The 14,662-nt window shown below is 40.0% G+C and overlaps 1 protein-coding gene across 1 annotated transcript; it reads left to right on the top strand.

The window, feature by feature from the left end:
- Nucleotides 1-7,286: 7,286 nt before the first annotated feature.
- LOC134312463 (uncharacterized) lies at nucleotides 7,287-13,937 on the top strand. The gene is made up of 3 exons (XM_062994427.1): nucleotides 7,287-7,498; nucleotides 8,988-9,056; nucleotides 10,413-13,937. Exon 3 carries the CDS (start codon nucleotides 11,917-11,919, stop codon nucleotides 12,964-12,966), a length of 1,050 nt encoding a protein of 349 aa, XP_062850497.1. The 5' UTR covers nucleotides 7,287-7,498; nucleotides 8,988-9,056; nucleotides 10,413-11,916; the 3' UTR covers nucleotides 12,967-13,937.
- Nucleotides 13,938-14,662: the final 725 nt, after the last annotated feature.

Raw genomic sequence — 14,662 nt, 5'->3', positions numbered from 1 at the left:
GATTAAAAACATAAATTAACAACAATCATCAGTTTGTGACAACAGTGTGCAGAATAAAAGACTATAAATATTGTTTCATTTTAATTTATTTAAATGATTCTCCAGGTCACCTGAGGAGGATGGAGGTTCCTGTCGAGTCTGGTTCCTCTCAAAGTTCCTTCCTGTAATTTTAGGAGAGTTTTTCTCTGTCACTGTCGCCCTCGGCAGATCAACAGGGGTGGTGGAGATATCCCACTGACCTGAAATAAATAAATCGAGTGTATAAACAGTACTGGTCCCCATAGTGGGGGGTGGAGGAGTGGTCACATTGACCCGGGACAGTAAAAATACAAAATATAACCTTAATAAGGTTGTAACCACACTCGATGCTAAAAGTTTTATAATAATAATAAAATGATTCTAACTGTGTTGCAACAGTTTCCAGAGTGATTGTTCACACAGGGACGTCCATGTAGACAAAGGAGGACCAGTTTGGTGTAGAAACTCCAGTGACCTGCAGTGACCCTGATCCCTTCATTAAACCTGGTTATGATTGAGGCATTAAAGAAAATGTTTTAATAAAATTTTAAAAATGCATCGACTTCGTGTTGTGGATTTTTTACAGACTGCATGTGTGTGTGTGTGTGTGTGTGTGTGTGTCCAGTACACAAGTGAAACACTGTACACACAGACATGTACAACAGCTACACAGTGACTGACGCTGCATTTTGTATTGCTGAAGAAGTTCATGCTGGTTCTGACAGAAAGGTGTCAGGATACACAGAGCATCTCAGTTTGTTGTGTTTGGGGCTAAATAGCTGCAGACCAGTCAGGGTGCCCATGCTGACCCGTCCTTTGCCGAAAGCTCCAACAACTGGACCACAGAGCGATGGAAGTAGGTGGCCTGGTCTGATGGATCAGGTTTTCTTTTATACATCACGTGGATGGTCGAGTGTGTGTGGTCGCTTACCTTGATGTTAGAAGCAGAAAAAATGGGCGAGTGTAAGAATCTGAGTTTGACGAGGGACAGATTGTGATGGCTAGACGACTGGGTCAGAGCATGTCCAAAATTGCAGCTCTTGTGGGGTGTTCCCGGTCTGCAGTGGTCCGTATCTATCAAAAGTGGTCCAAGGAAGGTCCAAGGCTCACTGGTGCACTTGGGGAGCGAAGGCTGACAGACGAGCTACTGTAGCTCAAACTGCTGAATAAGTTCATGCTGGTTCTGATAGAAAGGTGTCAGACTCCATGACTTGACGGGTCAGGGCTGTTTTGGTAGCAAAAGGGGGATCAACACAATATTAGGTAGGTGGTCATAATGTTATGCCTGATTGGTGTATGTATATATAACAATAAAAGTTTACATCTGGAAATTTAAAGCTTGGCTTTGTGGGACGATGTATTTGCATTTTCACAACGTGCAAATCAGTAATAAGCTAGTTTTAAAGCTATACTGGGAGTGACCACCCCTCCCACAACTCCAGACCACACCTCACACCACACACACCACCTCATACACAAACGCTGGGATTTATTTGAAAAAAGGTCTATTTAAGCAATTTTGTGACTCTTGGTCTTCACTAGAGTCGATGTACTGAATGTAACCCTTAATTGCTTACTGTCACAGAACTGTAAGTCACTTTGGATAGAAAGCGTCTGCTAAATGCTGAAAATGTAAATATTGTTCTGTCTCTTTTTATTTGCTCAGTTTGTATATCTTTATAATAATTTAAAAACTCACTAGCAACATGATGAGCAACAGAACAGACTGGACAAGCAGATAAAGAATTGTTAGTAAACTCTATCTGTGTATATTCAGACATGTACACTAATGACACTCTGTGTTTTTGACCCGTTGGCTATTTAGATATTTTTTGTCTGTTTTTCAGTAAAATTGACTCAAGTTGTACAATAAACTTGTGACGGAGTTACGGTGGCCGAGAAGTGCAAAACAAATCAACATTTTAGAAAACAAAATTACAAAAAACAAAATTACAAAATTACAAAAAAACAAAAACAAAATTACAAGAGCTGAAACACTTTTACCAGTGCCGAAACAAATTTACAAACAACAGGTCTGATTGAAAGGGTAGGTACCATACACAGGAAGTGCTTGTTGCTTACATGCTGTCAATCAAACTGTTTCTCAGGGGTGAAGTGAACGGAGTTTGTGATGGTAACGCTAAACAATGCTTTGTCTATTTTGTGGAAATCATTTTATCCAGTTGACCCGCTTTAGTTTTTCTTCTGGAAAGTTCTTAGATTGTTTGTGCAGACGTTTAGACGTGGCCGGTGCATCTCTATCTACCGTCCGCTCTTCTAAACATATAAAGTATTCTCACAAGAAAAACAAAAGCTGCCAACTGGCTGAAATAATGAACACAAAATGGACAAAACATTGTTTATTAGGGACGGAACATTTGATACTGAGGCTTTGAAGCTTGTTTCACGTTTGTAACACTGGACTCAGTGTATCGGAGCTCGTATTAAACCAGCAGGAATGTGCGGGACTGATTCTAAGCTTTGGTGCTTTTATCTCACTGACTATATAAGAGACAGTCAAACTAGAGTTACCAACCGTCCCGTAAAATACAGAATCCTTCTTTATTTGGAGACTAAACGCCGCGTTCAGTATTGAACTGAAACAGGACGCACTTTGTTCCGTATTTTTATCAATGGGAGACAGGGTGATATGTATGAAACAGAAGGAAACTGCTGCTACCGTGGGAATTAGAAAGCATTTGGTTATTATATTAAGTAGTATTCGCTTTTATTCTTAGTAACGGTGTGTGTGTGCACAGGTTATATCAGCATAACAACCTGTTTAATACACCGCTGTATGAGTAGCGCAGTGGGCAGAGTGTGTTGTTCTGCCTAAAATATGGTTCTGACTTATTATTATAAAGAATGAAAATAATAAATGTTAAACACTCTAAATAAAACATTTTGATAATGTTCTCATGACGGTGTAAGACCCGTTATATTTTTTTATAGGTTTTTGTTTTGTTGTAAATTTGTTTTTGTTTTTTTGTCATTTTGTTTTCTAAAATGTTAATTTGTTTTGCACTTCTCGGCCACCGTACGGAGTGGACGTTTGTGGTTTAGTTTGTTTAAGTTGCTCGACGACGCCACCTAAGGGAATTTCACCCCTAGGAAATATAACGGGCACTTAAGGCCCAGAAAGAAAGACACCCTGGTTCGAACACACTTGGGGACCAGAGACGTACTTCCAACACTTAGTCAATTTTATTAGCAGTTGTTTACAAAAGTTTCCACACGGCACAAGCCACGTTCTGAGACAGACACAGTTAGTATAAAATGATTAGCCACATCACATTTAATACTCTATGGGTCCATTTATAATTTAAAGACAACCACGGCAGGAAGGAACAGGGCTGAGGGCTTACCACGGCAGCAGAAAATATGGAAGTAAAGGAATCTCCTACACTACACACCACACGTGATCACACCGCACACCTCAATCACACCCAACGTGCTCTAGACTGCAGGGCAAGTGAAAGAGGTTCCACCACCAAAGTCCGTCTGCCTCCTGCTTTAGCCCACAGCTCCTGTCCAGCCATAGGAAAAGAGAAACAAAACAAATATTATGAACACAACAGGTGGTGGAGGGGGGAAAGACCAATGATAATTACTACCTCAAGAGGTAAAGGACACTTCTCTCTCTCGCTTCTCTCTCTCAATGAGGTAAGCATAGGGTCCATAGTCTCTGGCAGCCCCCTTACACCACACAAGCAAGACAAAAATAGAAAATACACATACAACAGTACTCCAATAAAATAAACCATAAATCTAAATAAATGGAAACAATCATATAAACAAAATGAGAACCCGCAACATAGCACCGGTACTACAAACACAAGCCCACATGGCTTTTAATCATTAAAAAGTGATTCAGCGGGAGACACAAAGCCGAATTTGTCCATACTGAACGCCGCCGGCACGGACGTCAGATGCCCCGGAAGAGGAAACATCAGGAAGTGCACCACCGGTAGTCAACCAATGCCCATACTCATAGCATGGGAAAGGACCGCCCAGCAATTTAAAGTACCTACACATCATCCTCAGCTGGAGAGCAAGTTAGGTGTTTGTTTGTTTGTTTATTAGGATTTTAACGTCATGTTTTACACTTTGGTTACATTCATGACAGGAACGGTCGTTATTCATTACACAAGGTTTATCAGTTCACAAGTTCATATCAGGCACAGTCATGGACAATTTAGTATCTTCAGTTCACCTCACTTGCATGTCTTTGGACTGTGGGAGGAAACCTACGCAGACACGGGGAGAACATGCAAACTCCACACAGAAAGGACCCGGACCGCCCCACCTGGGGTTCGAACCCAGGACCTTCTTGCTGTGAGGCGACAGCGCTACCCACTAAGCCACCGTGCCGCCCGCAAGTTAGGTGAAATCAACACAAAACCCAAAACCCCATCCTGCTACAAACTATTTGTTGCCTTTTACTGGTTAAGTAAGAAAAACTTTTTCAGTGCTGACAGACTTTGGTTGGACTATAAAGATACAGAAATAGACATTTGTTAGATTTTTAGCTTTAGGTTTGATGCTGCCACAATCTCATGTTAAAGCGTGATGAACAGCAGGATTTCTGAATCATGTTGTGCTGTAGATGATATTTCACTTTGTATCAGATCGATTTCTCATTTATGGGACTCTATAAGTAAAACTATTTCATGTTCAGAACATTATCAAGATCTCAAATCTCTTTATTCTTTATCATTATTTTATTAATTAACTGTCACACTTTCTGATCACGCTACAGACCCGACCATTGCAACGGAGTCCAATTCCCAGAATACACCAGCTAGTCACGTGACTCCACCAGCCAATCCCAGTGGAATTGCGAGATCAGACTCACCTGTGTTTTAGTGTACTTCCGGTATAAATACGCACCTGTTTGGCAAACTTATCGCGAAGTATTGCCCCTGTTTAGTGCATACCGAGTGGTTTTCTTGTTTGATTATATTGTGTATTGAGCTGTTTTTGCTTTGTTTGACGTCGATTTTGCTTATCCCTTTGTACTTTCGTTATTGTGTTTTTGGCTTTGATCATTTTTCTGTTTTGCGGTTTTCCCTTTTGTCTAGCGTGGTTTGATATTTCGGTTTGTTGATTATTCCGCGCTTGTGTTTTGACTACGGTTTTTGGTTTGCCCTTATATATTAAAGTTGATCAAATTACAATCCGCGAGCGTCTAGAATTAGTCTGTATCGTTACAGAATACTTCGCCATTATGCAGACGGCGGATTTTGATGAACTCAAATCGGCAGTTAGCAAACAAGGTTTAGTCCTGAAACAGCATCAACAGTTTTTTTGAAGGATTTACTCAATCGATTGGAGCTAGTTGGGACGTTGTGTAAAACATAAATAAAAACAGAATACGGTGATTTGCAAATCCTTTTCAACCCATATTCAATTGAATACACTACAAAGACAAATTATTTAATGTTCAAACTAGGGCTGTCAAACGATTAAAATTTTTAATCGCGATTAATCTCAGAATTTCATATAGTTAATCGCGATTAATCGCATTTAAAAAAATCTGTGTAAATGTTATAGAAAACAAGGATTTTTAAGTGAAATGTTACAATTAAAATGGTGTTTTTCATTTTATGCTAAATGTACTAATGTTAAAAACTGCTGGGACAAGAGAAAACTGTAAGGGAGTTTTATTCACTCACATACTAGGCAGTAATACTATCCAGTGGTTTAATGGACGTTTCTACACGAAGTGAGTGTGTTTTGACCCTTTGGGGGTTCCATAGCTCATGGACTAACGTGCTTGACTCAGCTGTCCGGTATTCTTTACCGTAACAGAATAAGTTAATAAAGTGTTCTGCTCCCGACAACTTGTGAATATAGCGTGTATTTATTTCTTTATTATGCAAGTGCAGATGCCACGACGCTCTTTTACATTTTGTTAACAAACCGCAAATGAAAAACGGTGACATGTCCGACATTAAAACGTTTGTTCTACCAGTCAAGTCTCAACATGAACTAGAATTTGCGTTAATGGCACTATTTATCTTAATCGCGTTAAATTGAGATTGCGTTAATGCGTTATTATCGCGTTAACTTCGACAGCCATAGTTCAAACAGATAAACTTTATTGTTTTTTGCAAATATTCACTCATTTTGAATTTGATGCCTGCAACACGTTCCAAAAAAGTTGGGACAGGGGCATGTTTACCACTGTGTTACATCACCTTTCCTTTTAACAACACTCAATAAGCGTTTGGGATATGAGGACACTAATTGTTGAAGCTTTGTAGGTGGAATTCTTTCACATTCTTGCTTGATGTACAACTTCAGTTGCTCAACAGTCCGGGGTCTCCGTTGTCGCATTTTGCGCTTCATAATGCGCCACACACTTTCAATGGGAGACAGGTCTGGACTGCAGGCAGGCCAGTCTAGTACCCGCACTCTTTTACTACGAAGCCACGCTGTTGTAACACGTGCAGAAGGTGGCTTGGCATCGTCTTGCTGAAATAAGCAGGGACGTCCCTGAAAAAGACGTTGCTTGGATGGCAGCATATGTTGCTCCAAAACCTGTATGTACCTTTCAGCATTAATGGTGCCTTCACAGATGTGCAAGTTACCCATGCCATGGGCACTAACACACCGCCGTACAATCAGAGATGCTGGATTTTGAACTTAGCGCTGATAACAATCCGGACAGTCCTTTTCCTCTTTGGCCCGGACGACACGACGTCCATGACTTCCAAAAGCAATTTGAAATGTGGACTCGTCAGACCACAGGACACTTTTCCACTTTGCGTCGGTCCATCTCAGATGAGCTCGGGCCCAGAGAAGCCGGCGGCGTTTCTGGGTGTTGTTGATATATGGCTTTGGCTTTGCATGGTAGAGTTGTAACTTGCACTTGTAGATGGAGCGACGAACTGTGTTCACTGACGATGTTTTTCTGAAGTGTTCCTGATCCCATGTGGTAATATCCATTACAGAACGATGTCGGTTTTTAATGCAGTGCCGCCTGAGGGATCGAAGGTCACGGGCATTCAATGTTGGTTTTCGGCCTTGCCGCTTACTCGCACAGATTTATCCAGATTCTCTGAATATTTTGATGATATTATGGACTGTAGATGATGAAATCCCTAAATTCCTTGCAATTGCACGTTGAGAAATGTTATTCTTAAACTGTTGGACTATTTGCTCACGCAGTTTTTTGAGCATTCCTATAACAGCTATAACAGCTGTCTATAACAGTCACCGGTATTGTTGAGCTGTTTTTGTTTAATTGTATTAAGTGTTTTAGAGCTAAGCAACACATTTGATCAATTCAAGCAGCTAACCAAAACCGTGCTGCCTAATGAAATGAATTGCTCCCTTGTACAACATGAGATGATTCCTCCTCAGTTCCCGCCGGAACTTTCTTCTAACCGACATTTCTTTTTCTGCTGCTAAGTGCTGACCACAAACTACTGAAATGGAGAAACCCTGGATGATATTTCCACCGCAGCACTTACAGGTGAGCTAATAACTTCTATTTTCTGTTTGAATGTTGAGTTTTGTGGGCCAGTATTGTGCTTGTTCAGAATCTTGTCTAGGTTCATTTAAGTTAGAATTTACCTGATTAACTTAGCTAGCTAGCTTAACTTTAAAGTCAGCATTTATTTTTCTTAATTGTTTTCAGGTTTGATAACCAAGTGTAGTCGGACCATAGAAGATACATTTAAATTAAAATTGCGAGCGGTAACACTGAATGCTTGGATAATGCAATTTATTAGGTAACAGATCTGCTCTTTACAGTAGGTCCGTATGTAGTGTCTCAAATCACTCCCTGTTCCCTATATAGTGCACTACTTCACTGTTTGGGGTGGAAGCGCTAACATGTCATGTCCTACGAAGTGCACTACATAGGGAAGGGGGCGTGATTTGGGACGAAGCCTCACAGAGTAAACATGAGTGCTTCTCTCTGTAAGAGGAAAAAACAACGAAGTTTCATTTAGGAGATTAATTTTAGATTATGGGTTTATTAGATGCGTTTTGGAGGAATATGTTACTTAAATGTTTGTTAGAAACTTTGTTTAAGAGCGTGTTAAAAAACACAAACAGACGAAACTGTTAGCTTGATGCTACAATACATTCTCATTAAAGTTAGAAATGTGCATTATGTTTGCAATAAAAACTTGATGAAATAAAAGTGATTTAAAATAATTTCTGGATTAAATACTGCTTTATTAGTAAATTATTACTAATAATTATTACTAATTATAGTATCGAGTCTCTATATCTGACTTTTGTGCATGGAAACTGAATTTTTAATGCTTATGTCATGATTAAAATGCTTTAATTTTCATATTTTCTGACGGTTTTAAGGCATTTAGTGTGGTGCCAAAACCTATATGTATTATTGCTTATTTTTAAGAAGTCTTACTAAGTAACATTTGCGTACCCCATTGGCAGATTTTCTTTTTGCTTAATATAAGCATTTACATCTCATTTCAATATTTCTTTTGCTGTTTTTATAGATAATTTTTTTTAGTGTTAATTATAACAATGTGAGGGTTTTTAAATTGTTCATTTCTTATTTTGAGAACTATTTTCTGGAGTTGATCTTAATTTAAACTTTACAGTGTTAATTTAAGAACATTTTTAAGCCATTTTAGCTAAAAATATGTCCAAGAATTCTAATTTCAAGAATTTTTTTTACCAAATAAGGTTTTATGAAAATGCTTAAAACAAGATTAATATGCTAGTTTAGCTGATTATGCTAGTTTTTGGATTATTAATATGACATTAGAGCAAATGAGTTTTACTCAAATCTAGCCATAATGCCTTAAATCAAGTAATTTCCTACTAATTTTAAGATTATAAGATAATTTATAGCACAAGATCTTTTTCCTTGTTTTAAGAAATCTTGCTAAGATAATTTTTCTCACTATACTGGCAGATAATTTTACTTGATTTAAGCACCTTCTGTCTTGATTTGTTTTTATTTTTCTTGTTTTCTGAAGGTGATTTTTTGCAGTGTATGGCACAACAGCAGGGAGAACAACAAAAACAACTTGCCCAAGTGATCGAAGGTATGAAGTTCTTAGAATTTGCCAGTTTCTACTGTCGTTTTATCCCTAATTTTAGTAGCTTGGCAGCTCCCCGGACACTTCTTACGGGCGCTACTAAAAATCTTACGGGCGCTACTAAAAATCTCGTATGGTATTGTGAAGCCGAACAGGCTTTCCTGAGCCTCAAACAGGCTTTCACCTCAGCTCCTATACTCGCACATCCCAATCCTAGTCAACCTTTTCTAGTAGAGGTGGATGCAGTTCTCTCACAAAGGCAAGGTAATCCCCCGAAATTACATCCCATAGCATTTTATTCACATGAACTTACACCCACAGAACAAAATTATGGGATCGGAGATGGAGAAACTTCTGGCCATGAAATTAGCATTCGAAGAATGGAGACATTGGCTAGAGGGAGCTAATCATCCATTTTTAGTCCTTACAGATCATAACAATTTGGAATACTTGCAATCAGCAAAACGACTAGATCCTCGCCAAGCTCGTTGGTCCTTATTTTTTTCTCGCTTTCAGTTTCATACACACCAGGTTCTCGAATGTATGTTGATGAAACATCTCATAGCTCTTCATCTGAAACTATACTCCGACCTGGTGTGGTAGTGTCTTCTATTCGTTGGGAAATCGACGATGAAATTGAAGGAATGTTAAAAGAGATTGAAATACCTGCTCAATGCCCACCTAATCAGCTGTATGTTCCTAGTCCGTATCGTGATCGACTTATTGTCTGGGCCCATTCATCTATCTCATCTGGTCACCCTGGTGAGACTCGTACCCAACAACTTCTAGCTAATAGATACTGGTGGGAGAATATGTTTAGTGATATACAGTACATAGGTTCGTATCATCTTGTTCTGTCTGTTCGCAATCTACGACGCCTAAAACACTGCCCGTTGGGAAATTGGTACCATTACCGTTTCCAGCACGTCCGTGGTCTCATTTAGCTATTGACCTTATTACTGACCTCCCACCTTCTCAGTCATATACTACTATTCTCACAATCATTGACAGATTTTCACGAGGGGTGAGGTTTTTACCTTTTCCATCCTTATCCACTGCTTTTCAGACTGCCGAAGCCTTGTTCAATTATGTTTTCCTGAGGACATTCTGTCAGATAGAGGGTCCCAATTCACGTCCCAAGTTTGGTCGGCCTTCTTTGAACAATTAGGTGTTTCGATTAGTCTGACTTCAGGTTATCATCCCGAGTCCAATGGACAGTGTGAAAGGATGAATCAAGAACTGGGTACATTTCTGAGACTGTATTGTTTTGAGAATCCGAGAGACTGGGCCCGTTTTCTTCCATGGACTGAGATTGCTCAGAACTCTCTAACTAGTTCTACCACAGGGATGACTCCTTTTCAGTGTTTTCTAGAGTATCAACCTCCTGTAATGCCTTGATGTGGAACTACATCGGATGTACCCGCTGTGGATGACTGGATGAGGCGTAGTGAGGAGGTATGGGAGCAGACGCATCAACGCATAGAAACCGTATTGCAACGGCAAAAGAATCAAGCAGATCGCCATCGAGGAAATACTCCCACCTATCAACCAGGAGACCGGGTGTGGCTGTCAACACGAGACTTCAGGATCTCAGAGGGGAGTAAAAAATTATCACCCAAATACATTGGTCCATATAAAATTTTAAAACGTATTAATGATGTCACATATAAATGGGATTTACCTGGGCATTCTCGTATGTCAAATTCTTTTCATGTATCTCTCCTGAAACCGGTTGTCACAGGTCCACTGAACGAGACCATGTCTGGTGAGACTCCTCCACCTCCGGTGATTGTTGATGGGACACCTGTTTATGCTGTCCATCGGTTGCTGGATTCGAGACGACGTGGGGCCAGTCTGCAATACCTGGGTAACGCGAGTGACGTCTTATAACCAAATGACGTCACGATGCGGACCGGTTGGTATTGTGACGTCACTGGAGAGAGAGTATAAATACAGGCGCTTCACTTCAGCAGGTCAGAGCTCGGTGTGAGATTCTACTCAGCGCTTCTACTGCAGCTAATACAGGTGACGGGACCAACAGGACCGGGTACGAGCGCACTGGAAATCATGGAGCCTGACTGGGGACAGCACCTGAACTACTGGGCTCAAAAGCAGCTGAGAAAAGAGAGAGATGTGATGGACATGATTGTTATTGAGATCGAGGAATTGGAAAGCCAGATGCAGGAGACTGGTGAAGATAGAGGACAGGGTCAGTGCAAGCTGGACATCATCGAGACTGACAGGGGAGACGACATGAAAAACATGACAAAAGAAATTGAGGACATGGAAAGCAGAATACAAGAGTTTAATAAAGACATAGGACAGGGTCAGTGCACACTGGACATCATCGATGAGTCCAAGATTAACTGGGGAGAGAGCACGACTTGTGGGCTTCTAGAGAAATATATGATGGAAATGATGACAGAAAAAATTGAGGATATGAAAAACAAGATACAAGAGTTTAATAAAGTCATAGGAGAGGGTCAGTGCAGACTAGAAATGATTAATGAGACCAAGATTGATAGGGTAGAGCGCACGACTCTTGGGCCTCTGAAGCAAATGCAAAAAGACAGAGATGTGATGGAAATGATAATGATAGAGATTGAGGATTTGGAAAGCCAGATACAAGAGTCTGATGAAAACACAGGACAGAGTCAAGGCACACTGGACATCATCGATGAGACCAAGATTGATAGGGTAGAGCACTCGGACTACTGGGGTCAAAAGCAGCTGCAAAAAGAGAGCGATATGAAGGGTCAGTGGAAACCTGAAATCATCAATAAGAATAAGATGAACTGGGGAGAGAGCACGACTTGTGGGCTTCCAGAGAGAGATATGATGGAAATAATGAGAAGATATTGAGGATATGGAAAACACAATGCAGGTGTATAATAAGGACATAGGGCAGGGTCAGTGCACACTGGACATCATAGATGAGACCAAAATAAACTGGGGAGAGCACATGACTTGTGGGCCTCTGAAGCAGCAGAACAAGAACAGAATGATAAAAATGATGAGGAAAGAGAATAAGGATTTGGTAAGAAAGATCCAAGAGCTTGAAACTGAAAAAGAGGAATTAGAAGAGCTGATGGGCATTGAGAGGAAGAGGGACAAGGCTATGAGAAAAACCCTGAGAAAGAGGATGGACCCAGCTATTAAAGAAGCTGAAAAAGAGGAAGAGAAGAAGCAGCGTGATCAGTTCCTGCTAATCAAATCATTAAGATCAAAGATTGAGAAGCTCACCGCCTGTCACAGTCCAGACCCAAAACCAGAGTCCCAGATGAAAATTACAAAGAAGCTGGGACCAGTCTGGACTCGGATGGTGGGTGAAAAAATAAAGGCAGAGAAGAAAAACCAAGAGCTGCTTAAACAGGTCAATGATCTCCAAGCTGCAGCACAACTGCGTAAAGAAAAGCAAAGCCAGACAGAAACGGAGCTACAAAGCAGGTTAGAATCGGGGCGACTGGAGAACAAGTCAAAGAGGAGAGCAGAGCAGCGGGCGACAGAGCCGACACCCAAAAAGAAGGAGACTGAGGGAGGAAATAAGAAGAAGTCGTGGTTCCTCAATCTAATCCATAAAAAAGAGAAGAAATGGTCAGAGAAGAAAAAGAACCTGGAGCTAAACAGGGAGATGGAGAGATCCTATCTAGAGCTGCAGCTTCAAACTAATGAAGAGCTGCATGTCTCCATGATGGTGAACCAGGCTGCTCTGAAGCAGAAGATGCTCCAGGAGCTGAAACAAAAACAGCTAAGGAACATGAGTGAGACAGAAATGAAAGAAAGAAAGAAGCAGGAGGAGAAAGAGTGGAAGGAAATAGAGAAGGAGTGTAAGAAAGCAGAGAAAAAGAAGGAGGCTCAGAATGAGAGGAAAAATAAAAAGTGGTGGAAGATAAGATGGTTCACCAAGAAGCTTTAAATTAAAAGAAATGTTGCTCCACATGTTGGGAAACGTGGAGCTAAAAAATTGGCAACAATTCTGCACAAAAGTGATGAAGTGGTCACAACACTGTGCAAAAGTGCTCGGGGAAACATTCATGTGCAACAATTGTGTGCAAAAAAAATTAAATATTGGACCTCAGAGCACAAAGTAGTGGAGTGGTCACTCTGCTATTGGCCACAGAGAACAAAAATAATTAAAATGTTGTGAGCAAAGATAAAATTTGGTCGCCATAGTGGCGGGGTGGTGGAGTGGTCACACTGACCCGGGACCTAAATTATTAAAAACATCCATTTTACCACAATTGTGTACAGAAAAATAAAATATTGGCCCCCAGAGTACATAGTGGTGGAGTGGTCACTTTGCTCTGGCCAAAAAAACTAAACTAAACAAAACATAAATATAAAATAATAGATAAATATCGGTCGCCATAGTGGCGGGGTGGTGGAGTGGTCACACTGACCCGGGACCTACATTCTTAAAAACATAAAGTAACAACAATCATCAGTTTGTGTGCAGAATAAAAGACTATAAATATTGTTTCATTTTAATTCATTTAAATGCTTCTCCAGGTCACCTGAGGGGGATGGAGGTTCCTGTCGAGTCTGGTTCCTCTCAAAGTTCCTTCCTGTAATTTTAGGAGAGTTTTTCTCTGCCACTGTCGCCCTCGGCAGATCAACAGGGGTGGTGGAGATATCCCACTGACCTGAAATAAATAAATACTTCATTTAGTTTAGTAGAAATCGAGTGTATAAACAGTACTGGTCCCCATAGTGGGTGGCGGGGGTTTGGTCACATTGATAAAACTGTAACCACACTGTAGACTGTAGACACAGTAGGACCAGTTTGGTGTAGAAACTCCAGTGACCTGCAGTGACCCTGATCCCTTCATTAAAACCTGGTTATGATTGAGGCATTAAAGAAAATGTTTTAATAAAATGTTAAAAATGCATCGACTTCGTGTTGTGGATTTTTTACAGACTGCGTGTGTGTGTGTGTGTGTGTGTGTGTGTGTGTGTGTGTGTTGTAAATATGAACCCTATTCCTTTACACACACATAAATTCCTTACATGTCCAGTACACAAGTGAAACAATTGGTGTATACAGTACCTGAAGTCCATACTTGAGTAAAAGTATCTTTTAAATTTACTCTGATAGAAGTAAAAGTCACCTGTTAGAAGATTACTTGAGTAAAGGTCTAAAAGTATCTGATATTTAATGTACTTAAATATTAAAAGTGATTTTCTGATATTAAATGTACTTAAATATTAAAAGTAGAAGTAAAAGTAAATGCTGTTAGTACAAACGGATTCGGTTATTTTAAAAAAATATAAAGATTGTTCTTTTAAGCCTGAAAACCACCTTAACAATCCACCTATTTTCTTCCTTCCATCTGAACATGATTTGTGCCCATTCATGATTATAATCAGCTATTAAATCATGTAATTATTTAGTTTTTATTTTTACCTTATTACTAGCCCTGTTCACACTTTTTTAAGAATGTGTTGTAGGCTTAAAATTCATGTTTTAGTTTGTTTTATTAGGATTTTAACGTCATGTTAAATGACATTCATGACAGAAATGGTAGTTACTCATCACACAAGGTTCATCAGTTCACAAGGTTATATCGAACACAGTCATGGACAATTTTGTATCTCCAATTCACCTCACTTGC

The sequence above is a fragment of the Trichomycterus rosablanca genome, chromosome 4 (genome assembly GCF_030014385.1).
Source record: "Trichomycterus rosablanca isolate fTriRos1 chromosome 4, fTriRos1.hap1, whole genome shotgun sequence".
In the NCBI taxonomy this organism is placed as follows: Eukaryota; Metazoa; Chordata; class Actinopteri; order Siluriformes; family Trichomycteridae; genus Trichomycterus; species Trichomycterus rosablanca.
Note: the sequence above shows the minus strand (reverse complement) of the source record. Positions and strands in the feature narration are given on the sequence as shown.

What these genes read in the sequence shown, in the direction of transcription:
- LOC134312463 (XM_062994427.1), top strand. Translation starts at nt 11,917, where the DNA reads ATGGAAAACACAATGCAGGTGTATAATAAGGACATAGGGCAGGGTCAG.